The sequence below is a fragment of the Antedon mediterranea genome, chromosome 1, assembly GCF_964355755.1.
Source record: "Antedon mediterranea chromosome 1, ecAntMedi1.1, whole genome shotgun sequence".
NCBI classification, from domain to species: Eukaryota; Metazoa; Echinodermata; class Crinoidea; order Comatulida; family Antedonidae; genus Antedon; species Antedon mediterranea.
Genome location: NC_092670.1, coordinates 21,024,444 through 21,052,002, shown reverse-complemented (window position 1 = coordinate 21,052,002; position 27,559 = coordinate 21,024,444). Strand labels below are relative to the sequence as shown.

General features: G+C 34.9%; 3 protein-coding genes across 5 annotated transcripts; 2 read left to right on the top strand and 1 right to left on the bottom strand.

The window, feature by feature from the left end:
- The first annotated feature begins 376 nt into the window (after positions 1–376).
- Positions 377–25,439, top strand: LOC140062026 (GPI inositol-deacylase-like). 3 transcript variants are annotated; one of them, XM_072108077.1, is made up of 22 exons: positions 377–508; positions 2,037–2,128; positions 3,972–4,036; positions 4,556–4,681; positions 5,119–5,210; positions 5,820–5,966; positions 6,180–6,373; positions 6,773–6,839; positions 7,016–7,112; positions 8,565–8,731; positions 8,846–8,998; positions 9,116–9,191; positions 9,350–9,484; positions 9,708–9,919; positions 16,941–17,034; positions 18,254–18,344; positions 19,129–19,302; positions 19,782–19,926; positions 20,256–20,306; positions 20,603–20,955; positions 22,840–22,944; positions 24,296–25,439. In XM_072108077.1, exons 1-22 carry the CDS (start codon positions 377–379, stop codon positions 24,429–24,431), a joined length of 2,904 nt encoding a protein of 967 aa, XP_071964178.1. In that variant the 3' UTR covers positions 24,432–25,439. The 3 variants fall into 3 exon arrangements, with proteins under 3 accessions (XP_071964178.1, XP_071964185.1, XP_071964171.1); XM_072108084.1 differs by having other exon boundaries at positions 9,705–9,919; positions 24,415–25,439; XM_072108070.1 differs by having other exon boundaries at positions 9,705–9,919.
- On the bottom strand, positions 9,774–13,526 carry LOC140062048 (carbohydrate sulfotransferase 11-like). Its single transcript, XM_072108095.1, has 3 exons — positions 13,269–13,526; positions 11,945–12,087; positions 9,774–11,530 (listed from the first exon to the last, which is right to left on the bottom strand). The coding sequence occupies exons 1-3, from the start codon at positions 13,360–13,362 to the stop codon at positions 10,673–10,675; spliced, it is 1,095 nt and encodes a 364-aa protein (XP_071964196.1). The 5' UTR covers positions 13,363–13,526; the 3' UTR covers positions 9,774–10,672.
- Positions 14,382–16,933, top strand: LOC140062059 (uncharacterized). The gene has a single exon (XM_072108106.1). The coding sequence runs from the start codon at positions 15,326–15,328 to the stop codon at positions 16,397–16,399; it is 1,074 nt and encodes a 357-aa protein (XP_071964207.1). The 5' UTR covers positions 14,382–15,325; the 3' UTR covers positions 16,400–16,933.
- Positions 25,440–27,559: the final 2,120 nt, after the last annotated feature.

Here is a 27,559-nt window from a genome sequence, read left to right as displayed (position 1 = left end):
TAATTGAATCATTTTATGGGAAATAGTTAATTATAATTAATATAATTGTGTGTTTTTATTATTATTATTACAGTAATTATTTTGCTAATCGCAGCCATATTATTTATAAATAAGTAATACAATATGTCGACAGTTTAAAACTAATATTATTTTAATGAGTACCTACCAATAATATTGATATTGTGGTTTATTTAATCGTTTCACAAACGAGATAGTTTATCAATAAATAAGTCATAAAAGTTAATGCGCTTAGTATTAGACAGCTTAAGTGCTTACTTTATTATATTTGATATCAAACACCACGTGTGGTGTAAAGGTCGACAATAGAAAAGTGGGCAAAAGTCGCGAATCATTTTGGCAACCATCATAATTCAAAATGGCAGCGCGCAACAAGGCACTATGTGCGCTTCTTCTCTCTCTGTTTGCATGGGGTTTATATGATGTTATTGTAAATGTTGAAGAAAACAGTTGTTCTATGACATATATGTTTCAATACCCAACATACATGGTAAGGATTAATCTAATTTTAATGCACATTTTCGTCTCAAAAGGCTAGACTACGACTACTGTGTTTGTAAGGTCTACTCTATGCTATATAATATCTATCTAGCCTAGATAGGCTAGCTATACTATAGTGGTGGTGGTGGTGTAGCCTAGGCTAGGCCCTCTCTCTGCCCTCTAGCTGACTGAGGTTTTGTGGCCTAGCTAGGACACGGACCCAATTGCTAGCAACATCATATTAATTTAGTCAAACGGCTGATAAATTAGTATACAAAATATTAATAAATGAATAATAATAATTTTATACTAGAATATATTATAAAATTCGGCGCTAGTTCCGTTTCGCACCTGTCGTTTATTTCGACTCAAAATTGGTTAAGTAACTTTATCGTGAGTACCACACCTTAGAATTAAGTCTCAAAAATACTTTTACAAAGGAGATCACACAAAAAGTAAAAATTGAATCCTTTAAATTGATGAATTTACAGACGTGTTTCTCGCACATCGGTTCGTGAATTTCGCATACTCCATCATGTTCAATGTTGTTGTTTCTATGGAGCGCCAAAAGAGCAATCATAATAGAGGGCTAACAACTCAGTAAATTGTGTATATTTAATGCATTTATTGGTGAAAATTACGTTCAATTTTATCATATTTTGTCAATGTCAATGCAACAAAAATATTACTGTTAATACTGTACATGGTTTTTGCAGGAGCTTTTAGGAATGAAAATCGACAAATTCATCATCATATTACATGTACTGTAGGGGTATACCTTAATCTAAATAATATGCCTCTTAGTTAGTCTTAGTCTTACTCTTAGGCCTAGGGTTGGTTGCTATTTGAAAACAGCAAATTATTAGCAGTAAAATGTTACAGCATTTTTATTGACAAAATATATTAAAATTAAACGTGAATTTCAATAATAAATGCATTAAAAGAAGACGCATTCCACTGAGGTTTTAACCATCTATTGTTGTTGCTCTTTTGGCGCTCCATAGAAACGAAAATATTGAACTTCGAGTATGCTAAATTCGCGGCGAACGGTATGCGAGAAACATGTCTGTAAAATCATCAATTTAAGGATTTATTTGTTACTTTTTATGTGATTCTTCTTCATAAAAGTACTTATGAGGCCCAATTTTAAGGTGTGGTATTCACAATAAGTTGCTTAACAATTTGGAGTCAAAAGGAAGTTGAAATAAAAACAGGTGCGAAACGGAACTAGCGCCTAAAATTCACTGTAATTTTATATTTATGTGTGTGTCTGTCATGTGTAGGCCCAATACAATACTGAATAATAAGAGCATATAATAATTTATGCCTAGTACTACTACATTAAGCATAGGAAGTAGGCCTACTGTATTTATTAAAAAGCTTTTACTGACACAAATTGACTTTAAACTATAAAATCTTCAAATTTGACAATTGCATGCATGATGATAATTTAAAATAAATACAGTTTAATATCATAACTTATTATAAATTAATCCTTGTTTAAATAATATAATAATTGTTTTTTTTTTTTTTTCAAGCCTGTACCCGGAATAAAAGAAGAGATACAAAATGCGTTTCCACGATACGGCTTATACCTGTATGGAGAAGGAGAATATGCCAAGAAGTCCAAGTGAGTTAAAACTCATCAAATATGCATGTTTACAGTATAGTAGTTTAAGTTTGGTTCAAGAAAAACATTCAATGAAATGAAAAATAGAAATTAATTGATTAATTATATATTTTTTTACTATCCTTCCAGGCCTGTATCAATTGGTACAGTACCATCATCTGATACAAAATTCCATTAATAATTGATGGTTCAAATTACAAACTGGAGAAAGTTCATTAAATTTGCAGAATGTCGTTTATAGAGACAAAGTTATCATGCATTATTTACACAAGAACCACAAAGATATGGTCAATACATTATATAGATAAGTTTAATCTATTAAACATCATACTCTCTTACTAATCTCTGTTCAAACTAATTTATGTTTGCTTTCATTGGGTGACTCATTATATTGCCTTTTAACTTAACTAGTATGTCCCAACCACTTTGAGGTTTTCTGGATACAGTATAAAGGTCAACACTAAGCACAGGTTCTGAATAGAAGGTCTGACCTTCTACTCAGAACCTGTGCTTCTTGAGGGAAAATGTGTATAGCATCATGGATAATCATCATATTCCCCCTTCATGTTGTGTATATTCAAATTGCATGCTCTTCCCCAATGTCACATCCTTTCACTGTATCCATACACTACACTGTGGGTGTTGCTCTAATGAAAAAGGTACAGTCACCCCTTTTGAGATATCTTCCCACCATCTGCCTATATTTTACATACTACTACTTGTTAATTTTTAGAGGCTGTGATTATGTATAAAGATGAAACTATGAAAATAGTTTATTTATATAATACCAGAGGTCGAAATAGGATGCATTATACTGTATAAAGTATAGAAAAAATCTCATGCATTCAGTTTGTTGACTTTAGATTGACTGTTAACCCTGTGTTTACACTAGGTAACTCAGTCTGTACAACTTTTTTGTGCAAATATAGTTTCCCTTATAAATACTCTTTAGAAACCTCAATGAATAATACAGTACTGTGAATGAATATACAGTATTATCAGTTAAAAAAACAATTAAAGACTTTATTTTAACCAATGTTATGATTATGAGCTTTTCATAAAAATGGACACTATATAAATGTTAATGTTAGTCTTACAGGTAGATGGATCCTTCTTTGTAGATAAATTCAATTCTTTAATATCTATAATAACCATCTAAAGTCTAATTATAAATCAGTCATTTATTGAGTTAATCATGCATTTTTTTTGCCATTTGTACTACTGTATGTGTATGCCTTCAATTTAGACATACCACTACCATTATTTGGGGACATTACACTTTTATTGTCAAACAACCACACTACAGTAATTTTTTTTCTCAATGAAACTTGTAAACATTGCAGTTAGCAGTTGTCATACCAGCTAAAATAATAGACAGTATTCATTTCCACCATTTACTGTGGTACGGATTTAATGTTTTTTGTAGTTAATTGCTACACTGTTAATTACTGGTAGTAATATCTTTATACTGTTTACAATGTGGTCTGCTGTAGTTTTAATAATAAGACGATAATAATATAATTATTACAAACAATGTTTTTATCAGTTAAAAATGTAATTATATTCCAATGACAATTATTGAAAATCAAATAATAATAGACCTCTTTGAAACACACCTATTCCATAGATACTGTACCATTTTAAGTATAGTAGACCTGGAAAATAGATATATAGTTTACATATTTAATGAACAATCCTATCAAAACTTAATAGAGAAACCCAATATAATTGTCAATTGAAATACAGTACATTTGTTGCATCTTTGAAATGAAACATGTTTTTAAAATCATTTTAAAATATTACAATATATCCATATTAAATTGTGTCATTTATTCCTTGTTAGGAATATGAAGCTGGATGGAGTACCCGTTCTATTCATCCCAGGCAATGCAGGCAGCTATAAACAAGGTACTTTTTCAAACCAAATTCATCTCTTTGTCTTACATTATAATATTAATTAAGGGGTAGTTTCGGAACCCAAGAAAGTGTACCCTTAATAGTGGTGTCCCCTGAATATTGGTTGCTTATTTGTAGCATTTAAACATTTATTGTTCGTTGTTCATTTACAGAATATTGAAAATCTAAAAAGAGGGATTCTATTATAAAATTGTCTTTCAATTAACTCCCAATCATTTTAACTTCTTGTGGTTTACCCCTGCATTCAGTTTATCCCCACAGATATATAATATATTTCTACTCCTACTAAAGCTCTGACTACACTACTGCTTTAAGACTACACTATCAAACTTTATGTGAAAACAAATGTGATGTATTGTAACCATATATGGATAAGATGATGTCATATCAACCACATTTAAGCATATCACTATCATATATTGATAGTGTAGACAGAGCTGTAGAGTTTCACAAAAGTCATATTCCTACCATTGTGTCTCTCTACTTTCATTAAATTGAATTGTTTTACAGTGAGATCTCTTGGTTCAGTGGCGTTACGCAAAGCTGAAAAGTACAGTTTTCATTTTGATTACTTTTCGGTGGATCTTGACGGGGAGCTGGTAGGCATGTATGGAGGGTTCTTACAACATCAAACAGGTGATTATAATAATAAACAGTTGATGTTAATATACAGTGGGAAGTATTATTTTATTAGAGAGGAGAGGGGATATAGTGATAATAAAAAAATACCTCTGCATATCAGATTCTGTTTTGGTCAGAGTCTAGCTACATTTTGTTGTGTACAAAGTTTTTGTAGGCCAAGCAAATTACATTTAGTATGAATATACTAGATTTAGTGTACATCAATCCTAATACAGTACATAGTTACAGTAATCCTCTTTATGCAGGACCCTTGCCATCAATTATATTATACTGAAATTGTAATTATAAACGTTGACTAAATGAATGTAAATTGAATTGAATTAAGTCAGTTAAAAACAAGAGTAAACTGTTTATGTACCTAACCCCTTTTACACATATTTCAACCAACTTTAATTTAAGAGTGATTTTAATACTCCTTTTTTTCTTTTTAGAATATGTTGTTCACTGTATTAATCATATACTAAGTTTATATCAGCATTTAAAGAACCCACCACAGAATGTTGTTATTGTAGGTCATTCTATGGTAAGTTCTTAGTTTAGGCCATAAAGCGTGGTTCCCACTAGCGACGCAACGCAAGGACGTAACGCAACGCAAGTGAATTGACCAATCACAAGCAATGGCTTATTCGCTTGTGATTGCTAAAACTGTCTATAACTTCGCTTGTCATTGGTTAAAACGCTTGCGTTGCGTTTACGTCCTTGCGTTACGTTCTAGTGGGAACCAAGCTTTACTAAGCCTCTGTTTTTCGTTACTTTGTCTAGTTATTGAAAAGACTTGAGAGACATAACTATACAACCCCCTAATAAAATATTCAGAAAAGTAATTCACTTGAAATAACATTTGACCAAGTATAATCCTATTCTGTATTTATAAATCACACTGTTAAATATAGTCCCATCTTTAATTCTGGGCAGGTTTAGTTTTTCTACTGCAGTAAATGCAGTAAGAATATTGTTTTTATTGTAATGTCATTGCAATAAACAGTATGCACACATGCTTGATAATTGCATAAATAGTTAAAACAGAATGTAGTTACTGCAGTAACTGCAGAAGAATAGTATTAACATTGTCCCTAACCCAAATCTTGTGTAATTATGGCATGGCTCAAATTTCCTGTGTATTTTGTTAAAGGGAGGACTTATTGCTAGAGCATTGTTTTTGTCACCAAAGTTCAATTCCAAACTAGTAAACACCATCATCACACAGGCTACACCCCACGATAGTCCAGTGGTAAAAGCTGACAAGGAACTAGATGAGTTCCAGCTATCAGTTAATAAGGTTTGTGATATTTTTGAATAGTTAATAATGACTATTATGTATGGGTACTTTTAGCTTAAAGCTCTGTCTACATTAGCAAACTAGACATCATGTCCATATATAGGCACATCACATTTTTTTCATCACATGGTTTATGAGTCTCTATACAACTTTCGGTATTAATCCCTGCATGTACACTTCTATTTCATACTTTTACTTATTTTTGTCCAATAGTTTTGGAAAAATGAAATGAATGACACATTGAGTGATGTGGTTGTTCTGTCTGTTGGTGGTGGTTTCCGTGACAACCTTGTGCGTTCAGGTCTAACATTTTTAACTGATGTCATGCATCCAAGTCGTAGCTTGTCAGTGGTGACGAGTGCGATACCTAGAGTATGGCTCTCAACTGATCATCTCTGTGTTGTATGGTAATTTGTTTACTTTGCTTTTACTGTATTATCAAAAATTAATTTTTGTAAAACTGTTTAAATTCCTGCCATAAAAATGCACAATTATTCTGTATAGAATTGAAATATTTTATTTATACTGGGTGACCTCTTCAGTCAAAGACTGGTCTCCCAGAGGGCCCAGTTGGTGATCAGTGACTGTGATGTACAGTACTAGTAAATAGGGGTAACCCTCTACTCGTCTAAACTGCACATGAGCTAGATGTGTACACTGGACCTACGGTTTATAGTCCTTATCCGGGAAGACTCGAACCATGGAGCGAGCAAGCCTCGAACCCTTGCCCTTGTTATGGCTACGTAATTACGGTTCCACTGTCCTAACCGTTTGGTCACTCACTCACTCACTCATATATTTTATAGGTGTAAAGAATTAGTGTTGGCAACAAAAAGGGCAATGTTTGATATGATTGATAAAAAGACTAAACAGGTGGGTTATTGTTTTTATTCAAAGCTCTATCCTCAACATTTCTGCTATTTTTATTTAATTTATTACATCAAAGAAGTACAAAGAAAAAAATAACGTAAGAATTAAAAAGTGCACATGATGTTCCACATAAATCACTTATTTTACATGTGTTTTTGCTTTATGTACTTTTTTTACAGGTGTCTATTGATACAGCCTATAGGATGAAAATGCTCAAAAGACATTTCACCAATGACAATGATGATAAAGAAACGGGCAAAACTATACAGTTTAAAGGTTTGAAAATATAAAATATATTTTTAAAGTAATTTTTAAGAAAAATTATTCATGTTGGTATAGATCTTTACATTTTGATCCTGTGTTATAAATTAAGTTACAATAGAGTTAGTAATACTGTACACCTATATTTCCCCTCATTCTTTGTCACATGTCCCCTGAATAGGGTGTCCCCTAAATTAAGGTGTCCCCTGAATAGGGTTTCCCCTAAATTGAGGTGTCCCCTGAATAGGGTGTCCCCTGAATAGGGTGTCCCCTAAATTGAGGTGTCCCCTGAATAGGGTGTCCCCTAAATTGAGGTGTCCCCTGAATAGGGTGTTCCCTGAATAGGGTGTCCTCTGAATAGGGTGTACCCTGAATAGGGTGTCCCCTGAATAGGGTGTCCCCTGAATAGGGTGTCCCCTGAATAGGGTGTACCCTGAATAGGGTGTACCCTGAATAGGGTGTCCCCTGAATAGGGTGTCCCCTGAATAGGGTGTCCCCTGAATAGGGTGTCCCCTGAATAGGGTGTACCCTGAATAGGGTGTCTCCTGAATAGGGTGTCTCCTGAATAGGGTGTCTCCTGAATAGGGTGTCCCCTGAATAGGGTGTCCCCTGAATAGGGTGTACCCTGAATAGGGTGTCTCCTGAATAGGGTGTCTCCTGAATAGGGTGTCCCCTGAATAGGGTGTCCCCTGAATAGGGTGTCCCCTGAATAGGGTGTCCCCTGAATAGGGTGTCCCCTGAATAGGGTGTCCCCTGAATAGGGTGTCTCCTGAATAGGGTGTCTCCTGAATAGGGTGTCCCCTGAATAGGGTGTACCCTGAATAGGGTGTCTCCTGAATAGGGTGTCCCCTGAATAGGGTGTCCCCTGAATAGGGTGTCCCCTGAATAGGGTGTACCCTGAATAGGGTGTCCCCTGAATAGGGTGTCTCCTGAATAGGGTGTCCCCTGAATAGGGTGTCCCCTGAATAGGGTGTCCCCTGAATAGGGTGTCCCCTGAATAGGGTGTCCCCTGAATAGGGTGTCCCCTGAATAGGGTGTCTCCTGAATAGGGTGTCTCCTGAATAGGGTGTCTCCTGAATAGGGTGTCCCCTGAATAGGGTGTCCCCTGAATAGGGTGTCTCCTGAATAGGGTGTACCCTGAATAGGGTGTCTCCTGAATAGGGTGTCTCCTGAATAGGGTGTCTCCTGAATAGGGTGTCTCCTGAATAGGGTGTCTCCTGAATAGGGTGTCCCCTGAATAGGGTGTCCCCTGAATAGGGTGTCCCCTGAATAGGGTGTCCCCTGAATAGGGTGTACCCTGAATAGGGTGTCCCCTGAATAGGGTGTCCCAAAGGATGGGTTCTACTGTAGTACGATATCAAATATAAGATATCATTATTTTTGCTATCTAAACTCTTTTCCAGTTCTCAGTTCTTTTGTGTGATACCTGTTACCCAAATTTACCTGTTCATCTATTTTCGTTTTTAGAGACCGATAAGTTTGCACTTGTTGAAGATGGAAAACTACACATTGAGGGTACTGTTGCTAAAACAATACATTACATGTTCCCACTGAAGGACGCTGTGGAAGAAATAGACCACTTCATTGCTGTTGGCAATACAGGAGGTGCTGATTGGGTGTCTGCATGTCTTAAGGTATGGTAGATTTATTCTACTGCAGTATTTCACTACAATTACTGCAGTATCTTAACTACAGTAAAGATAGTGAAGCAACTTATCTGTTAAAATACAATATTTATTGTTTTTAAGGTTAAAGGTGAACGTTGCTTAGAAGCCATCAGCTTAAAATCGTACAATGAATTGCTGCCACCACGGAAAACCGATACAAAGAAAATATTGATGCCAACGATTGGACTAAAGGATGCGTCGCATATTTTGCTCAAAGTGACAAAGGGTAGAGGGGTACGGTATTTCATCCTTTATCAATAATTATTTAATTAAATGCTTTTTGACAGTATTTATAGTCGAGTATGGGGCGCCAACCAATGCCTAAAACGAGATATATTTTTAACCATTCAGGCACTGGTATCAGCTGAGCTTTTTAACAGTGAGGCTAACACTGTACAGTTTCTTGTGCCTGGGTTCTTTACTTTTGGTGAGTATTTATTTATTTATTTAATAGCTGCACCAAACTTTGTGATTTAGTTACAGTTGGAATAGATGTGTAAGCATTACCTAGAGGCTAAATAAGAAGCGCTCTAGATTAATTGTAAACAAAATTCAACCAAATAAATATATTATTTCTTGTTTTAGCTCCAGTAATTATCCTGTCTGAAACCGGAGAGGGCAGTACATTTCACAGGGTATACCTTGATGACCTGTATACACCAGGTGTTGCCTATAAAGCAAGTTTGGACGTTCTTTCTTGCCAAGAGTCGATAGATGAGAGTAGGTTTCATTTACATATATTTAATACTTTATTGAATTCATAAATTAGAACTAAATAGTATAAAGATATGAATGTGAAATGAAAATGTTATGAATACGTTAAAAGATGTTATGAAATGTCATTACGAAATTAATATATTTTAGTTAAAATTTTGTAGAAAAAAAAAGGAAATGCATTTATTATAATAATTTACATATTTTACAATTTATTCATAATCAGCAGATCTAAACAGCACCATGCATTTTCATGTTCCCTGGCGCTCAGAGGATTCATACTCAGTACGTCCTGCAAACACAAATAATGAAATCTCTCTGAAGTTGGTAAACGGTCGTTCCGCAGATGATGACAGAAAAGCGCAACTGTTCATTCATATCAGCCCAAAGTGCCAGTATCAATTGAGTTTGGGATACTCTCACCAGGAAGGGTTTGGTCAGGTAAAGTGTTTGGTATTGTTTACTAGAAATTAGGAAGTTCCGATAGGTTGATCTGAAAGAGATGCACCCCCGATGCGCTGCAAGATTCCGCAAGAACTGCAGTTGCTGACATATTTTGTGGATGACAATAAATTTTGTTGTATCTTTATCTGGATAATTGTGAGTATTGTCTAAGGTAAGTATTTGACTAATAATTTCAATTTTGTTTGATGACAATGAAATTGTATGAAAATGTACTTCTTCAATTATAGTGTATGTAATATTTTATGACTGTAATTTTTCAATATTTTAACTTGTGCTCTTTGCTTTTATTTCTTTTATTGCAGTCTTATACCTCTTTAACATATTATGTCTATTTTTCTTGTTGTCTTGTGTATATATGTTGACAATGATTTTTACCAAATAAATGAATGAATGAATGTTTATTGATCGAAAGGCAAATTACTGAAAAAATGACAATGCTTTCACTGTGTGTATCAGTGGCTGGATCTCAATAAAGATACAAATAAAATGAAAACGATAAAGCATAACAAAATTTGCTGAGCTTTCGTGCAACCCTAAACATGTTTAAAGTTCTTTCGACGACCTAAAAACTACGCCCGGCGCTATCTCAAGACGACTCGTCTCGTCGGAATTCAACTCAGACTGCCCCAAAGAGTCGAGACGTTTCGTCGGGCCTCGTCGTAAGATGCTGTCTGAATTGACCTTTAGTAGTATGGTACAGTAGTATTATTAAACAGAAAAACAAGTTCGTCAAATAGCTGAGACATTTTCTGGGTAATACCCAAACAAAACAAAATCTTTTTTGTAAACATTATAAAGTTGTTGACGTTCACTCTCACTTATCGTCTGGTAGTATTTCTCAAACAAAGTGACGTCATTGCTTTTTGTTGCACGGTTTGTCCTGTTTCGAAAATAGATTAAATGATCAACTTTTGCTTTTTGCAATATGTAATTCGAATCGTCGTCAGCGCTTTCCAATTTGCCAATGTAATCATAGTCAATTTGACATGGGAATACAATATTACTAATAATCTCCCAATGGCCGTCGAAACTATTAGTTCTGTTGTCACAGAGATAAGTCACAAAGTCTTTTAAAGTGACATTAGCACCATTGTGTATGTCCCTCCCTTCTGGATGAAACCTCTGCTTTATCACTCTGCCAAACCGCTTCCTAAATGAGGTATTCTTATCCTCTAGTTTACTACGGTACGCGGACAATACTCTAGTAAACGGATGGCGCACAAATAAAAACTTCTTGTAGTTTTTCAAACGATATTCAATCTCTTTCGGTGAGTAATGACTGAGTTTTTTCAGAGACGGGTCATGTGCCTTCTTACCTGGCACGTCTTCTACTTTCGCGTATTTTCTTTTCAGCACAAGAAACGCGCTTTTCCAATTGGTTGAGCCAACTTTGGAAACGTACGCGTACATCAGACGGTATTGATCGTTCACTATCATAAACCACAGTCGTCGTTTTTGCGTCCAGATTACGTTTTTGAAGTTGGTCTTTGGAAGACCACTTGCCGCACAACCTTCGCGTAGATTCTTTTTACGTCGATTCATTCTTTGCTCCATTTTTGTCAACCAATCATATTTGTTATCAGCTCCCTAAAAAGCAAAACAAATTATGATTATGACATGATATTACGTGGATGGTGATTGTTATTCTCATCGTCCTAATCATTTATCGCCGTTCTCTGTATCGTCGTCCTCTGTATCGTTATCATCATAGCCAGGAAAGGTTCTTTTTTGTTACTGGTCTCGTTGTTTTCTCATCAGACGTCGTCCTCCGTCAGGCCACCGTCCTCCGTCAGGCCATCGTCCTCCGTCAGGCCGTCGTCCTCCATCAGGCCGCCGTCCTCCATCAGGCAGTCGTCAGTGTTAGCGAACATTCTTTTCGAGGAGGTAGACGAAGGAGACGGTCATTTTGTATCAAGAATTACTCTGGACATGCGTAGTAGTTGGTCTATAATGATTGTCACATTCATCATTGCTGTAAATAAGAGATAATAATCTACTTACCGAATCAGTATTCTTGTGTATGTCTTCTACATTGAAAGTATGTAATGATACCTTCTCATTTCTGTTTAGAGTAACATCATGTCTTCCATTTGAGACGGCTTCAATGCACATTTTAATTCGTTTATCAACATTTTGCGTTTTTCCTTTGAACAAATAACAATTAATATATACAGTAGTGACACATTTGTATTGAACTTGCTTTGTATGGGTGAAGTAACTGGGGTGTTTTTACTCGGGGTACCCGAGTCTAGAACTCGCTCATCTTCTCTTCTTCCATCTGGACACTATTGAGCAAAAAGTGCGATTTATAAAGTACTACTCCTCCCGTATTTGTTGTAGTATTGAGCTGGGATTTGGAATGAATATACTACAGGGACATGTCCTCAAAGCTGTAGAGCCGGATTTTTAAATTTCAAACCGGATGCAGCCATATCACGTCTCGAAGATGGTACCGTATAGCCGTATTTGGTAGTGACGTTATTGATGTGTATGTGACGTTACATCCGGTCCTATGACGTCATTACAGCTTCTTTTGCTGCTGTACCCGAGTATCGCACATTCTTCCGTGCCTTTTTGTTAATTATGTTGTTGTTGTCCCCGGTTCGAGCTCGGGCGAAACCTTTTTTTTTTTAAACTCTATGGTAAAAAAATACTGTATACGCAATCCGACATACAGTATATCTTATTTTTATTATTTTTTTAAAAACGTGTTTTGTGTTGTATTTTGCTTTGTGCTTATTACCATATTTATTTGTAATTTAAATGGATTAAAAAACTTTGTAAGAGGTTTCGGAGTGTAGTGGTTATCAGGTCTGCTTAACACGCAGAAGGTCCCCGGTTCGAGCCCTGGCGAACCCTATTTTTCTTAAACTTTATGGTGAAATATACTGTATACATAATATGATAATAATAATAATAATAATAATAACAGGATATTTATAGCGCACATACCACTCAAGAGTGCTCAAGGCGTATATCTCGTTTTATTACTCGGGGTACTTAGCTTCTTTTGCTGTACCCTGAGTATCGCACATTCGTGCTTGTTATATTAAGGATTTTGAGTGTAGTAGATATTAAGATACTGTAATGTAATACAGTACATCATTTAAGTTGGTTCCCACCAGGACGCAACGCAAAGACGTAGACGCAACGTAAGCGAGTTGACGAATGACAAGCGACAATTCGAATTATCCATCGCTTGTGATTGGTCAAATTGCTTACATTAGACTTACGTCCTTGCGTTGCATTCTAGTGGGAACCAAGCTTTAATATGATGAAACTTCGTTCCCTTTGTCACAAGCTAATGGTACATTTAAATAGTTACCTGTAAGGCCGTTCCAAGCAAGACAAATCCAAACAAGAATATTTACTAAAACTAGTGAAGTAAACTTTCTGTTAATCCTCCTGTGGGGCATCATCGTAAGAGAATTTAAATGTACTTAATGTTAAACATTGTCAAAAGTGACTGTTACTGGTATATTGAATCCAAAATGTTGAATACGTACGGTACTATTTCCCAGATCCAATATTTGTCAGGGGCGGATCCAGTATTACTAACTGTAAATGACCCTTCTCTATTCAATGAAACGTTTCTATTTTGTTTTGTACATAGAGCGATTATGCTTGAACTAGTTATGTAGAGACCCAATTGTTCCATTGACGGCATATTTACCGACTTCAACGATCTAACCAGTAGGAACCCATCTGTGGGCAAGTTTGTTTAAACGGTTTGAAATAAAAATGGTTTTGGAGTGTGTATTTATTGCGTGCCACCCCGCCATGATATTCCGCTCGACTACGTAGCTGTCGAGTAAAGCTTGGTTCCCACTAGGACGCAAAGCAAATACGCAAGCCGTAACGCAGTCGAATTGTCCAATCAAAAGCGATGAATTATCAGAACTGTCGCTTCTGATTGTGTTTTACGTCCTTATGCTGCGTCAGTGGGAACCAACCTTTAGAAAGTCATTGCACATATTCCGTACCGTGCATATAGTCTTTAAATTATAAATTTTTCGACTCGTTGTTGATTACACTTATCTTTTAAGAACACCCGAACTGAGTTCGTTTGTTTGGTTGACAACTGCTATTGTCAGCAATATTTAGGTTAATTGAATTTGGCAGTTTTATTTTAATTAAAATTACTAAAGTTACTATACATACTTTTTAAAACAAACCATAATTGATAAAATATTACCACTAATAAATTGGACACTTTTGGGTTCATCATGTGTTAAAACAGATATTTCTCCCTAATTAAGATAATGTTTCCATGAAATAAATATATTTGTAGCAATACTTGTTGCTAATAACTAAACGCAAGCATAATTTAACTTTTCATAGACATTATGCATATATTTTTGTATATATTATAAATAAGTTTTATTCATTTATAAACAAACAAAACAACTGCAGTGTTTATTTATTTGTGATACCTGTAACTAAGCAAAACATGTCTAGCGGCATGTGTCAGATAACATTGAAGATCCTAAGCCTATTATAGTATTTCATGATATTTTCTATAGCGTTTTCAACAAGTTTTGTGTACTTTTAAACACGACAATAAAGCAGTGTTTGTTTATCATACACACTACCTGATATTATGTCTACATGTGTTAATAGGCGTTCCAGACGGCTATAATATTAGTATCTTAGCTACCATGTCTTATTGATCCACTCGGAAGGAGAATGTTTTCAATTTCATGTCATTCAAGGTTGTGCTAATACGTTTTTGATTATAATTGAACTCCGTGTTTCAATTATCGGCGGATTTTTAAATTGAAATTTACATCGACAAAGATTACCAGGTGCCTGGTTGTTAAAGAAGAGAATAAACGTGTTTTATTATCTTTTTACGAGTAAAATTAATCACCATTTGCATGCTGTATTCTATTCTGAAACTATAAGCGATTTGAGAAAAAGAAAACCGTATTACACTGTTACTGGAGCAATCATACTTAAGGTATCATTAATTGTGGACGAATCGACTATAATGGTTGTGTTGGGGTACGGTATCGTCCTGCTGTTGGAGCTGACATCATTTCACTGATGCTGGATGGTGCATTAATGAGACTATTCGCAGAATGGAATAAGTTGGTTGTGATAATACAAGACTTTGCTAATCCAAATACCATTTATATTGTTTGATTTTACTGGTAAAATGAGAAGACCTTATGCGTGCCCTTCAGTTTCAATTTTAGGTTTACTGGTCAGCGAACATGTTTCAATAATTTTATCCCAAATGGCGTCAGAATAGGAGATTTCTGTGACTTTTTACTACAAGACGAATGGAATTGATTAACATTGAACATTATCTTCTATAAGGAACATATTTTATCTGAAGTATCTACAAAGAGTACTACGGTACTTTAGTACACTATAACCATGATTAAGGAGCCGTCGAAAATATCTGAAGATCATTTTGGTAGATCTAAATCCTTCTTAAAAAGACAAGATACTAGTATAATCACAAGAGCATATACGACGTTAAACTCTCACAAGAGACCGCTGTCATTACCTGGAATATCGCGGTCATCTCGACACATTAGCTTCTATGACTATCTACCTCATCGTAAAGTATGGTCAGAGAAAGACCAGCGTAAAAGAGATCGCTCTAGGAATTTATTTAGAGAAGAAGTTAAAAGGGAATTAGAACGTCAACAAGCAAATGAGGAAGCTAAAGACAGAGAACTGTTTCCTCCGAAAGATGAAGATGTTGACATTGGAGAAGGGCAGGAAGATGAGGAGGAATCCTATTTAGAACAGTATTTTCCAAGTATTCGAAACAGGAAAAGTAGTGTAAAGGGTACTAGAGGTCGCATGGGCATGCAAAATGTGCATACATTTTTTCCTGAAATTGAAAATTATGATTTTGCGCCACGCCGAGCATACACAGAAGGAGATTTGAAAGCTAAGAAAATAGCTGATGATTCCGTACTTTCGGAATCAAAACTTGGTATCAAGGCAGACAATGAAAGTGAACTTAGTGACATTGTCCAGCCGTCAAAGAATGAAAGAAGAGTCTCGTTTAACTTAATGGCGAACAAACGGAAGACTTCACTCAGTCAACAAACAGTATCAAGTTGTCCAGACGTTCAAATCAGGAAACCATCATTTGTAGGACATAATTTAAGGGAGATTTCAGAGGCTATCATAATTAATAAAAACAAGAATGCTTATTCTAATCTTAGCAAGCATAGTTCGCGGTTACACCTTTTACACGATTCTATAGAAGAGAGTATGGAAGTAAGTCGACACGAAAGTAGAAATGTGCAACGAAGAACTCAAACTAAATCTGCTGGTACTTCAGTAGTCAAACCAGACGATTCTGCAAATGAACACGAGACAGTGTATCCGCTTGTCTTTGCTCATCAACCTATCAAACATTTAGGATCAATACGAGATAATGTTGTAATTACAGAACCACTTATTATAAAACGAATGGGCATGGAAAGATAAATTGAAGTAGTCAACACCATAAGAGGCACAAAGCCGCTGCCTGTATGACAATAACCAGAATTTTAACGAGCTCCTCAAGGCCAACTCAGACAGCGTCGTACGACGAGGCCCGACGAAACGTCTTGACTCGTCGGTGCAGTATGAGACGAGACGTGTCGAGTCGTCTTTAGATAGCGTCAGACGTAGTTTTTAGGTCGTCGTGGAGACAACTTTCAACATTTTTAGTTTTCTCTCCCGACGAGACGAATCGTCGGGCCTCGTCGTACGACGCTGTCTGAGTTGGCCTTTACGGTCTTGGAGTTCCATGTCAATGTGAATAAATTATTATTTTTTGTATTGTATATTGATTTAATTTATTCAAAATGTTTTTATTTCATTCTGTATTGTGTAATAATGATTAAAACCGACGGCACGACAAATTGTAGTGTTTGGTTTATTGTCACTCGGTGGTAACCGGGATAAAACCAATCAGCATGGTCGTTATAATTGATATTTTGGGCCCTAACAAATTAACGTATATGGGTAGTTTCTTTTACCACAGCTTGTTAGGTTTCATTCAACGTGTCTCCCTTGCTTCATCACTGTTGTCGTCATCCTTGTTTTCTCATATCAGCTGAAGCAACTGAGAACAAACGGTAAGTAGATATAATGGATAGAGGGCGTTCTAATCAATATTTCGGTTCATAATAAAGACCAATTAACTCGAGATTAACTGGAGATTTTAGTCAGTTTTGTTGACGTCATCAATATTATAGGCCTATCGATTTTCTTGAAAATAATAAACATGATGTTATCAAAAACATTTCAGCACGATAATTTGAAAAATCTTGCAAACAAACGTGTAGGCCTAAGTATAGGCCTACAAACATTTTGTTTTTAAATGCCAAATAGTGAAATTGTACTTTTGACTAGCGTTGCTATTTAATATCGCCGCGTGACGTGTGGCCTCAACATCATTGCCTCAGTCAGTCTTACGCCATTAACATGAATAGGACGAGATTTTAGTCAACTTTTTTTGACGTCATCAATATTATAGGCCTATCGATTTTCTTGAAAATTAATAAAATTGATGTCAAAAACAATTCAGCACGATAATTTGAAAAATCGTGCAAACAAACGTGTATACAAACATTTTTTTAAATGCCAAATAATGAAATTGTACTTTTGAATAGCGTTGCCATTTAATATCGCCGCTTGACGTGTGTCCTTAACATCAGTGCCTCATTTAGTCCTACGCCACGTCCTCCTTATTTTCTCATTAGTAATAGTTTAAGCCTTCCATTATTGTTATTATTGTACGTTTATTAAGAACATTGTGATTATTATTATTAATCATACTAATCAAAGCTACGTTGGTCTGTAATATGGCTTCGTAATGCAGGTTATTGTTTTAAAGAAATCGCACGAAGCCCTAAATGACATTTTTATGCGTTGCAACTAATTAAGTGAATCCTATACACGCGATGCTTGTAGAAGTAAGGCGGAACACATTGTTTAGGCATGTAATTAATGTTATAACAATTAAATCCATCTACGTAAGCATGCTATGTACAGTTGCCTTGGATGTTCATGAATCATCCGTTTATAAAGGAGCCGCTCGATTTTAACTTAATGTTTCAGTGACCTAAACTTCTGTTTAAAAGAAGTAAAGTCTTAACTTTTTTTTATATGCATATCTTGATAATTCTTTTATGAATATTTAATTAGTTTCTTTTTTACATTTGTTTTCAGCGAAAGATAATTTTGTATATATAATCATGTCCCAGTGTCAAGATGTATCATCTATTTGGAATGAATTAAGAAATCTGTATCCATTTTAAAACATCAAAATACACTTAGTTCTTTTCATTTTAGAACCTTTACATGATTTTATATGGATCCAGTCTTCGTATTGTAAACCGTTTGTTGTAGCACCGTTTGTTTCGATCATCAGAAGTGCTATTAAGTAAGAACATGTTGTTTAGTCCTACTTGCCATAGAATAGATTTACATTTACCGTTATTAATCGGAGCATTGGTCATGTGTCTAGGCCTATCACATTGTACCTATATCATGGATCGAATGTTAGGTACACCCTTTTTCGGTGCTGTAACTATAATAATACAGGTGTCACATGTAAAACACATGAGACGCTGTATTACGGAATTTGCCTATGGTACAGAGCAAATTTAGATACAGTTCCGAAAATCGGCTTCTTTTTACAGTATATAGGCCTACCATAATAGCAACCGCGGCGCTTCTTCGCATACGGCATTGAGTTTGGTGTTTATTTTACACTTCGATGCTCATTCGATTATTTACGGTATGTTAAAATGTATTCCTTGTTTACTCTGATATGAAATTATTAAAAGGTATTAATCGTTAAAAAATAATGGTAATTTATACTGTAGATTTACACGCACTTCCTTGTCCAAAATGCAATACACCTCCGCTATGTTTTTGAAGATTATAAATACATTGGATCGTTCGCATTTACCAGAATATTCTATAATCATACATAAACGTTATCAGTGCGTCAACATTGTCATCATCGTCATCATAGTCATCATTATTAAATTTACATCATTTCTAGGGTGTATTCATCATCATCATCAATATCATTGTCGTCATCTTCTTTTGATAAAATAATATCTGTAAAAGATCCAGTGCAGGTTGAGTAGATTAATTTGTATTAAATACAAAAGCCGAAGTCTATGTATGAACCAATAAATGTTGTGTTTTATCTTTAGATGGGAACCACTAACAAGCACATACGACATAACGGAAATGGTGCGAAAGAATATATTTTTCAATGTATTACCGATTGTGATGTTTTTGTTCAGCTATGCAATGGTTTGCGTCGTTTCGCAATTCTTGATATACACAACCAAATGTTTAGGCCAGTTTTACTGTTTAATGTCAAGGTACATATTGCCCTTATAGATATACTAATTACTAAGCTACTTAGCAGTACTTAAACAATTATTCTGTTGGTGCAGACCAATTGTTCCTTGTGCTATAATCTGACCCTAGCCATCAGCGCAAGTGTTCTCATTACTGTATGTGCTTAGTATAGTCTTAAAGTACAATTACGTCATAGTAAAGAAAACATCTAACAAATAAACTAATTTGATAAATTTCTAATGCGCGCTGTATAATAACGTAAATACAGTTAGGGGAAAATGGCAAAATCAGCACTGTGGTCATGTTACAAGAGTTGTCAAAGCAATATAGATTATCTCCTAGAAAGTAGGAATCCTTTTGCGAATTTTCCACTGACTGAAGAAGATGTGTTGTTCAAATATATATGAATTTAATTATTAGGAAATTCTTAATCCACCGAATGCTACTAGCTGCGATCACAGTACATTTTAATGAAACTTTATTCTCATATTTTCTGCAGAACTCCAATTACAGATCCATCAAAGCCTTCTCAGTCCACTATACCGTGGATGTTATACAGTACAGTAGGAGTATTAATCATGATATCGTCCATTGGTAGTGGTACACTTGCCTTGGTCCTAGCACTTAGTATGTATGTTGCCCATGTAAGTAATCTGCTATTATTTTGATGGCTTCCACAGTCGATCGGATCAACTCTTGGTTACCTAAAATCCACGACCATGCTTGACCCTACTCAACTCATTTTTGTTTTGCCAAATTGATGATCATGTCATTTTATCTGATCGATAGAGGAGCATGTACACTAAAAATTGAATTGCGGGGTACTTTAATAATGTTACCCTTGGTGGTGGCGGTGATGATGATATTGACTATGGCATGTATGAAGAACATAGGATTGACAACGGTGATGAATCGTGTTAATTTAACTTGGCTCAATTTTGTAAATGTTAAATAAAATATTGTTTTACCTTAGGTATCCAAAAAATATGCAAACGTTATTTGTGTGCGCAATTGTCTGAATTTGGTGAGTATTGCTCTTTGTAAATGATATAGCACTCTCTTGTTTTGATAGCCATTGTAGAACCTTAACTTCGAGGTCCCTACTCATAGAAATACAGTAGACCTTTTCCAAGTTATTCGTCAGAAAATGATCTACGACACTACCTTTTTAAAAAAAGTGTATGTATTGTAGGCCTACAATTAAAATGCTTATCACAGTTTTTGTTCACATAAAGTTTGATAGTGTAGACAGAGCTTTAGAAAACACCAAATAAAGAATGTAGCCTACTGTAGACCTATAATATTAAGTAAATTTTCCAGACACTGACAAATGAATCTGAAACTAAAAGCTTAACCAAAGAAGACGATACTAAAGAAATAGAAGAAGACGATACTAAAGAGGTAGAAGATGACGATACTAGAGAGGTAGAAGATGCCAATACTAAAGAGGTAGAAGATGACGATACTAAAGAGGTAGAAGATGACGATACTAAAGAGATAGAAGAAGACGAGAATGTGGACAAGGATGTTGCTGAAGCAACGGAAACAAAGGAGCGAACAGCCTTGGATATAGCAGAAGATGTGTACAATTATCATTTTACACTGATGATGCTTTTACTGTGTTTGGTCGTCATTAATATACCATCGTTGATAGTCTGGGCAAAACATTTAAAGTAAGTGTACATAAAATCAACAGTTTTACGGGAAAAACAGTATTTTGATGAATAGGCCTACTTGTCGATTAATGTTTTAAAAATGATTTTCGATTCATAGGCGTAGGCCTCTATATGTTTTTTAAAAGATATATTGATTTTTTAATTTTTTTTGGATTTCGTATTGATATGTATTTTAAACATTTCTTTGATAATTGTTTTATTGTCAGCCTCGAAATCTCGCGTACGAAAATCGCTATCATCAAAATTTAAACGCGTGCGTCATAAACTCGTTGGGAATTACAAAAAAAAAACCAAAATTAATTCGAAAGACATGACATGACACCATTCACCTACAGCCTTAATAATGTCATTATCAGTGTAATATTGATGTTACTATTACAGTTTAATATCCATAACAACACACCGAAGTGATTACAAAGATATTATGTTGACGTCATTTGATTTACATCAACGTAAACAAGAATCCTTTGATTTTTGCGAAAATTAAATGCACGAAAACTATATGAGCTTTACAATAATAATTATGCATTGATTTACATGTTTACTGTTAAAATAGCTAACATAGAAATCATTGACGTTATATTGTTATTAGTAGTGACGTTGGTATTTCAAAATGGCCGTTATAAATCTTGACAATGCCCAATATATATATTACAGAAATTATATCTATGGGCCGACTTCAGGCATAGTTATTTACCCGTGTAAGTTGGTGATGTTGAGCCATGTAACCAACTTCAGGGTAAATATCGTAACTAAGCCTCAATGTGCCCAATATATTAGAAACAACGTAATATATTAGGCTTTCTAAAGCTCTGTCTACACTATGAAACTAGTTTGACAAAAAAAAACGTGATGTGCCCAAGTATGGTAGTGATATGTCCAAATATGGTAGTGATATGACATCATCATGTCCATATATGGGCACATCACATTTTTTTCCACATAAAGTATAAAATAAAGTTACGCGTGTTCTAATGGGGTATTAAACAGTCGAATAATGTTAACACTAAATTTGTGAAACTACTAGTGACGAATACGCAATACCGTTTGTAACCTAATTGCGATTGCATTTCGTAAATTTCGTTTTAAAACGCCGTTTATTTTATTTCATTTTTATTTTATTCAGCGATGAAACCGCCACTAACATGTTGAATCTAAACATAATAAACTATAATGTAAATACATAAAAAAATGCAACAATAACATAAACAAAGATCGGAACATTATAGAGATTTAACAATTTTACACTTAAATACATTTAAACTATCAAAAAATAAATCAATATCCAAACAAGTAACAAGCACACTATTAAATGTGTACGAGTTCGTATATATATTCAACTTAAACAAAGAAACAAGAGGACAATCATAAACAGAATTGAAAGAGTTGTATAAAAGTACCATATAATAATAATAATAATAATAAGATTTTTATAGCGCACATACCACTCCAGAGTGCTCAAGGCGCATATCAAAAACAACTTTACGATTTTCAAGAGAAATGTTTAAGCAGGCCCATAGACTTTCGCCAAGTCTTTAGTTATTTCGATGTTTGTCACAAGCTCATGTAGTACACGTATGAAACGCCATGTGTGCAAAAATATTTATCTTTTAACTAATATTAAGTCAAAACTCCGTCTGGAACCCAGACTAGGTCACCCGGAACCCAGACTAGCTGACCCGTAACATTTTTGTTTTGTCCAAGCGTTGACGCGTTTCGGTGTTTTTACATTGCGTTTACTAATTTTGTTTTATTAGGTATCCTTATTCGTTAGCAAGTGACCCAGTAAGGTATACGTCACTTGCTGTATGCTCATATTTGCCTATTACTTTGCGTTTAAGTTTCCTATTTTAAAATAAGATTGATTCATTTTGTTTTTAGGTATTCTTATTCGTTACCAAGTGACCCAGCAAGGTATTCGTCACTTGCTGTATGCTCATCTTTGGCTATTCTTCTTGATCCAAGTAAATCACTGCCATCTAATATGTACGTATACACTTATTTTACGAATTATAAAGAGGGTTGTTATAATATAGAGTTGGTTATTCTGGTTGGTTAACTGAATAACTCCTGTGGAAGATTCCGTCTATATACTATCACATATTTATGATAGGGGAGGGGAGGGGGAGGGGGAAGCATTGTGTTTGCTGTAGGTTGATTCCATTTTGACCATAGGGCCAACGTTCATAACTATTGTCGTCCATTGCCACATTCTTATGACCTAATTCGCCACCATCTTTGTGTGCACTTCAATCTCAACATGTTTTGAGCTAAACAGATCTTCTTATTCAAGTTGTTTGTGTTTATGCGTCATGTCGGACGCACAGTATCATCACCATATCACCTATTATTTTTTACATTAGCCCCGTACTTTATCGATATGTTTTACATTGCCGTACATTACGGTATCATTTATTGTATTTCCCCCGTACGTACATATATCACTACAATTATTTATCATATGCGCTCCGTACGAACATATCACCACAATAATGTATCATAATATGTGCCCCGTACGTACATATCGCCACAATTATGTATCATAATATGTGCCCCGTACGTACATATCGCTACAATTTATTGTATGTGCCCCGTACGTACATATCGCCACAATTTATTGTATGTGCCCCGTACGTACATATCGCCACAATGATTTATTGTATGCGCCCTGTACGTACGTACATATCACCACCATTTATTTATCATATGCGCCCTATGTACTTATAGCTCCAATTATGTGCGCCGCCCCGTACGTACAGCATCACCACTCTGTTCAGTAATGTGCATCTTACACGACAACAACCACCATGCTATTACATGTGTATCTGCCATCTGCATATTGATCAACCCATTTCCGTCAGTCTATTTTGCTGTTCACAGTATGTTAGTTAGTTGTTATAAATGAATAGAAATATGTTAGAGTAAATGCAAATACACTCATATACTGGTTTCTATATTTCAGTAATCTGTTTACGTTTATTGAAATAGTTTTACGATTATAATTTCTCGGGAAACAAACATCAATTTAAACACTCCTTTAACCCTAAACTGAATTTAGTCATTCGAACTTTAATTTTTAAAGGAATCAATAATACAATGTGCTTATATATAAAAAAAACCAATAAGACAAATAAACGGATGACTATTTACACTCAAACTACGGAATAAAGTAAATAAATAAAAAGATACAATTGACTTATAATCAATGAAAACACTATAGACAAATACATGGTTGACTATTTACACTTCACTACAGACTCAAAATGTTAGGGCGTACGTGTTTTACTATACTTTTTCTAAAGATCTACTCTTTTTTCTTTTCTAATTTTGTTAACAGGAATCTCGCAAAGTTTACTTCTCGTCTCACATATATCTTCACCATAGCTATGGTGTTGTACACGATCGAGTCTGTGTACCGTTTATCCTATTTTGTGTCTGTAACTTTTGTTATAGCAGCCGTGATGCAGATGTAGTGTGTTAAGTTACGGTATAATAAGGCGATTTGATGCAAGAGGCATGTTTATATTGTTTGCTGTAAGTTTCAGTCATTGTAAATAGGGCATCATGGAGTATGCGTGACGTAGAACATTGGAGACTAATGCTCTATCTACACTATCAAACTTTATGTTTCAAAAAATTTGATTTATCCATATATTAACACGATGATGTCATATCACTAACCATATATATTTGGGCACATCACACTTTTTTTGTCGAACTAATTTGATAGTGTAGACAGAGCTTAACGTCTATACACATACACATATACGTCGTCGATGATGCATACTAAATGTGGTATGAGGAACTAACGCCCCTACCTCTATATATATCTAATGCTGTCCTTGTATCATACGAATATAAACAGACCGTATCCTAAATTAAGTTGATTGAATAATTTAGATGATTGAACATTTTGTACAAATTATTGAAGATTATAATAATATTTATGTAGTTGCGCTCAAAGGTAACGCGTCTATGCTGTATGTGTGCAATCTTTTTGGACCAAATTGGACAATTTAAGAACAAATTCGTTTAGGTTCATTAAATGTCTTTCTGACGTAATGTGTTAATCAGGGAAGAATTTCAGAAGAAATTAATTTCACTTTGGTTATGCATTTTAATTAATGGCTAATTTGTCAGTATTTTAAAAAATAAATATTAATAACTTGATAATGTAATCACTATTTACCAATTATATTAAATGGGGAATGATTTAAGCCTGTATTTATTTATTTGTTTGTTCGTTGCTTTTTTCTACACACAACTACATAATCTTTCTTTCTAACCCTCTCTTACAGGATCCGACCTAAGCGAGACACTGTTACCCCTGTTACACAGTCATATTTGATGTTTTTTAGATTAAAAATCACACTTATAAAAACAATGTTGATACAAATTAACCGACGTAGGCCTATACATTATTTGTAAAAGTAATGTATCAGGAACAAAATTATTACAGTACTACGAAACAACAAAATATATAATGTGTTGTTCACTGTTTATCTAAAACTACACAGAAAGTAGAGTCGAACGCTGTTCTTTACGTGTACAAGTTGACCATGTTCTTCGAACAATCTTACACATTTCGGCCCTGATTTTGGTATTTGTAGCAGCATATAACAATGGGTTGAGGAGTGCGTCAAGATACGCAACCAAGTGGATACCCATCCAGCTTGTATCCGAATCAAAATCTCTAATCGTCCCCAAAATGCTTAGCGGTAAGAAACAAATGATAAACGCAAATACAAGCGCTCCAAGTAAAATAGCGGGACGGAGATACTCTCGCGTAGAAGCAACGAGAAGTGAGATAGTTCGCTGTCTGGTCAGTTTCCGCTTTGGTGGCAAAAACCTCTTGGCCGGAGGAACAACTTGGCTAGTCTTTTTAATACCATCTTGAATGTCGTCATTTTTATGTTTTTCACCATTTTCTTTGGGCATGCTTCCATTATTCGATTGCTTTATTGCAAGTGTTTTACCATTTGCTTTCTCTTCCCGCGTTTTTTCTGTTGCAGTAGTCGGTGATTCACATTCTTCAAATATCGTCCGAATAATTTGAGGGGTTTGAGTTTGTGGTAAGACCGTACATCGTCTTTGACGACGTTTGCGACGAACGATCAAAACAAGCGTTTGGCCACTGAAGAATAGTAGAAGTAGTAGTGGCAAGCATAATAAAATTACTAGGTTGAGAATTTTCAGTGTTTGAGAAGGATATAAGTGAAATGTACAAAAAATATCGCTAGTCGGATCTAGATTCGCTTCGTATGAATACAAGAACACGTTTAAAGTCCACAACAGAGACGGTATACACCAAACAAGTACTACCTGCATTTGAATTACTTTGTTACTCTGCCATTTTAGATAAGTCGGGTATTTTTTGCTCAGAAGAAGGTAACGATCGAAGCTTATAAACACCAACGTGAATATAGTCACTAGAAAAAGCGTACTTACAATGATTGATTTAACCATACATAGAGCTTTACCAAAAGGCCAGTAGCCGGTTAAATAGACAGAAAGCGTTGAAGGCAATGCTATAAGACTAACTCCGATATCGGCAATCGCAAGACTTAAGATATGAAGGTTGCTGTACGGGTTGATACGTAATGACCTATTCCTCACCAATACGATAACCGTTAATAAATTACCAATGAAAGTGGCAATAACAAGAAGAATGATAAACATTGAAGTACAGATTTGAATCAGCAGTGTTTTCATATCGTCTGGTGTTGATGACGTGTTACTTGATTCCTCCATTCCATAAAATAATTGGTTTGGAGTTGTAGAGTTTACCTCAATGTTGTACAAACAGATTTAAAAAAAAAATATATTGGTTTCTCTACCCCAGTATGTTTCAATCCCTGTTAGAAATGTTATATTCTATGCTATTTTAGGCCTATATTACACATGTTGCGTGCATCAAAACCAGTGTAAACACAAATCACTGAGCGCTTACAGTGTGAAATGTTCTCTTTTCGCAATTAAATTACACGCACAAACACGATCAACTCTGTTGATGCAACGTTAAATCAGCTCTATTTGTGCTCCAAATGATGTTACCTGAAGCCTATGATAGAAGGCCTCTGATGACTGACTTTCCGAATACCCATGGTAATTATTAGAATTTTAACAATCGTAATTATGTATAGTTTGCCTAAGGCTGCGTTGTGATTGGTGCGTTTATCACCTGTTCCTAATTAGTATTGTCCAATTATCTAACGGTTTTTGTATTAATACCAAACAATGGTTTAACGTCACACTCAATATCAGACGATAATATTTTGTTTGTATAACATTTGGCACTTTTTCTCTTTTTTTTCTCCTCTATTTTTTTCTCTCTTTTATGGCGTGAACCACCACCTTTATTCTTTCATATCATAATTAAATACATTACAAATAAATCAGTAATATCTGTCTTCATATGTTCTTTCTTTAATTATATTGTTTTCCGTTAATATCTTACATTTTTCTTTGTATTATTCTGCTCACCCCCCCCCCCCCAAAATGTATCAGTAATTTTTGTAAATTCAAGTTTTTCACATTGTTTCCATATATATATATATCGTATTGTTTCATATACTGTTAATTTATACCCATTTATATACAT

Coding starts and splice junctions, on each gene's coding strand:
- LOC140062026 (XM_072108070.1), top strand. CDS start 377: ATGGCAGCGCGCAACAAGGCACTATGTGCGCTTCTTCTCTCTCTGTTT. Junction 8,999..9,115: donor AAGTGACAAAGGGTAGAGGG/GTACGGTATTTC, acceptor TTAACCATTCAG/GCACTGGTATCAGCTGAGCT. Junction 20,956..22,839: donor GTCTGGGCAAAACATTTAAA/GTAAGTGTACAT, acceptor TTTTGTTTTTAG/GTATTCTTATTCGTTACCAA.
- LOC140062048 (XM_072108095.1), bottom strand. CDS start 13,362: ATGATGCCCCACAGGAGGATTAACAGAAAGTTTACTTCACTAGTTTTA. Junction 12,088..13,268: donor TGCTTGGAACGGCCTTACAG/GTAACTATTTAA, acceptor ATTTGTTCAAAG/GAAAAACGCAAAATGTTGAT. Junction 11,531..11,944: donor TACACAAGAATACTGATTCG/GTAAGTAGATTA, acceptor TTTGCTTTTTAG/GGAGCTGATAACAAATATGA.
- LOC140062059 (XM_072108106.1), top strand. CDS start 15,326: ATGATTAAGGAGCCGTCGAAAATATCTGAAGATCATTTTGGTAGATCT.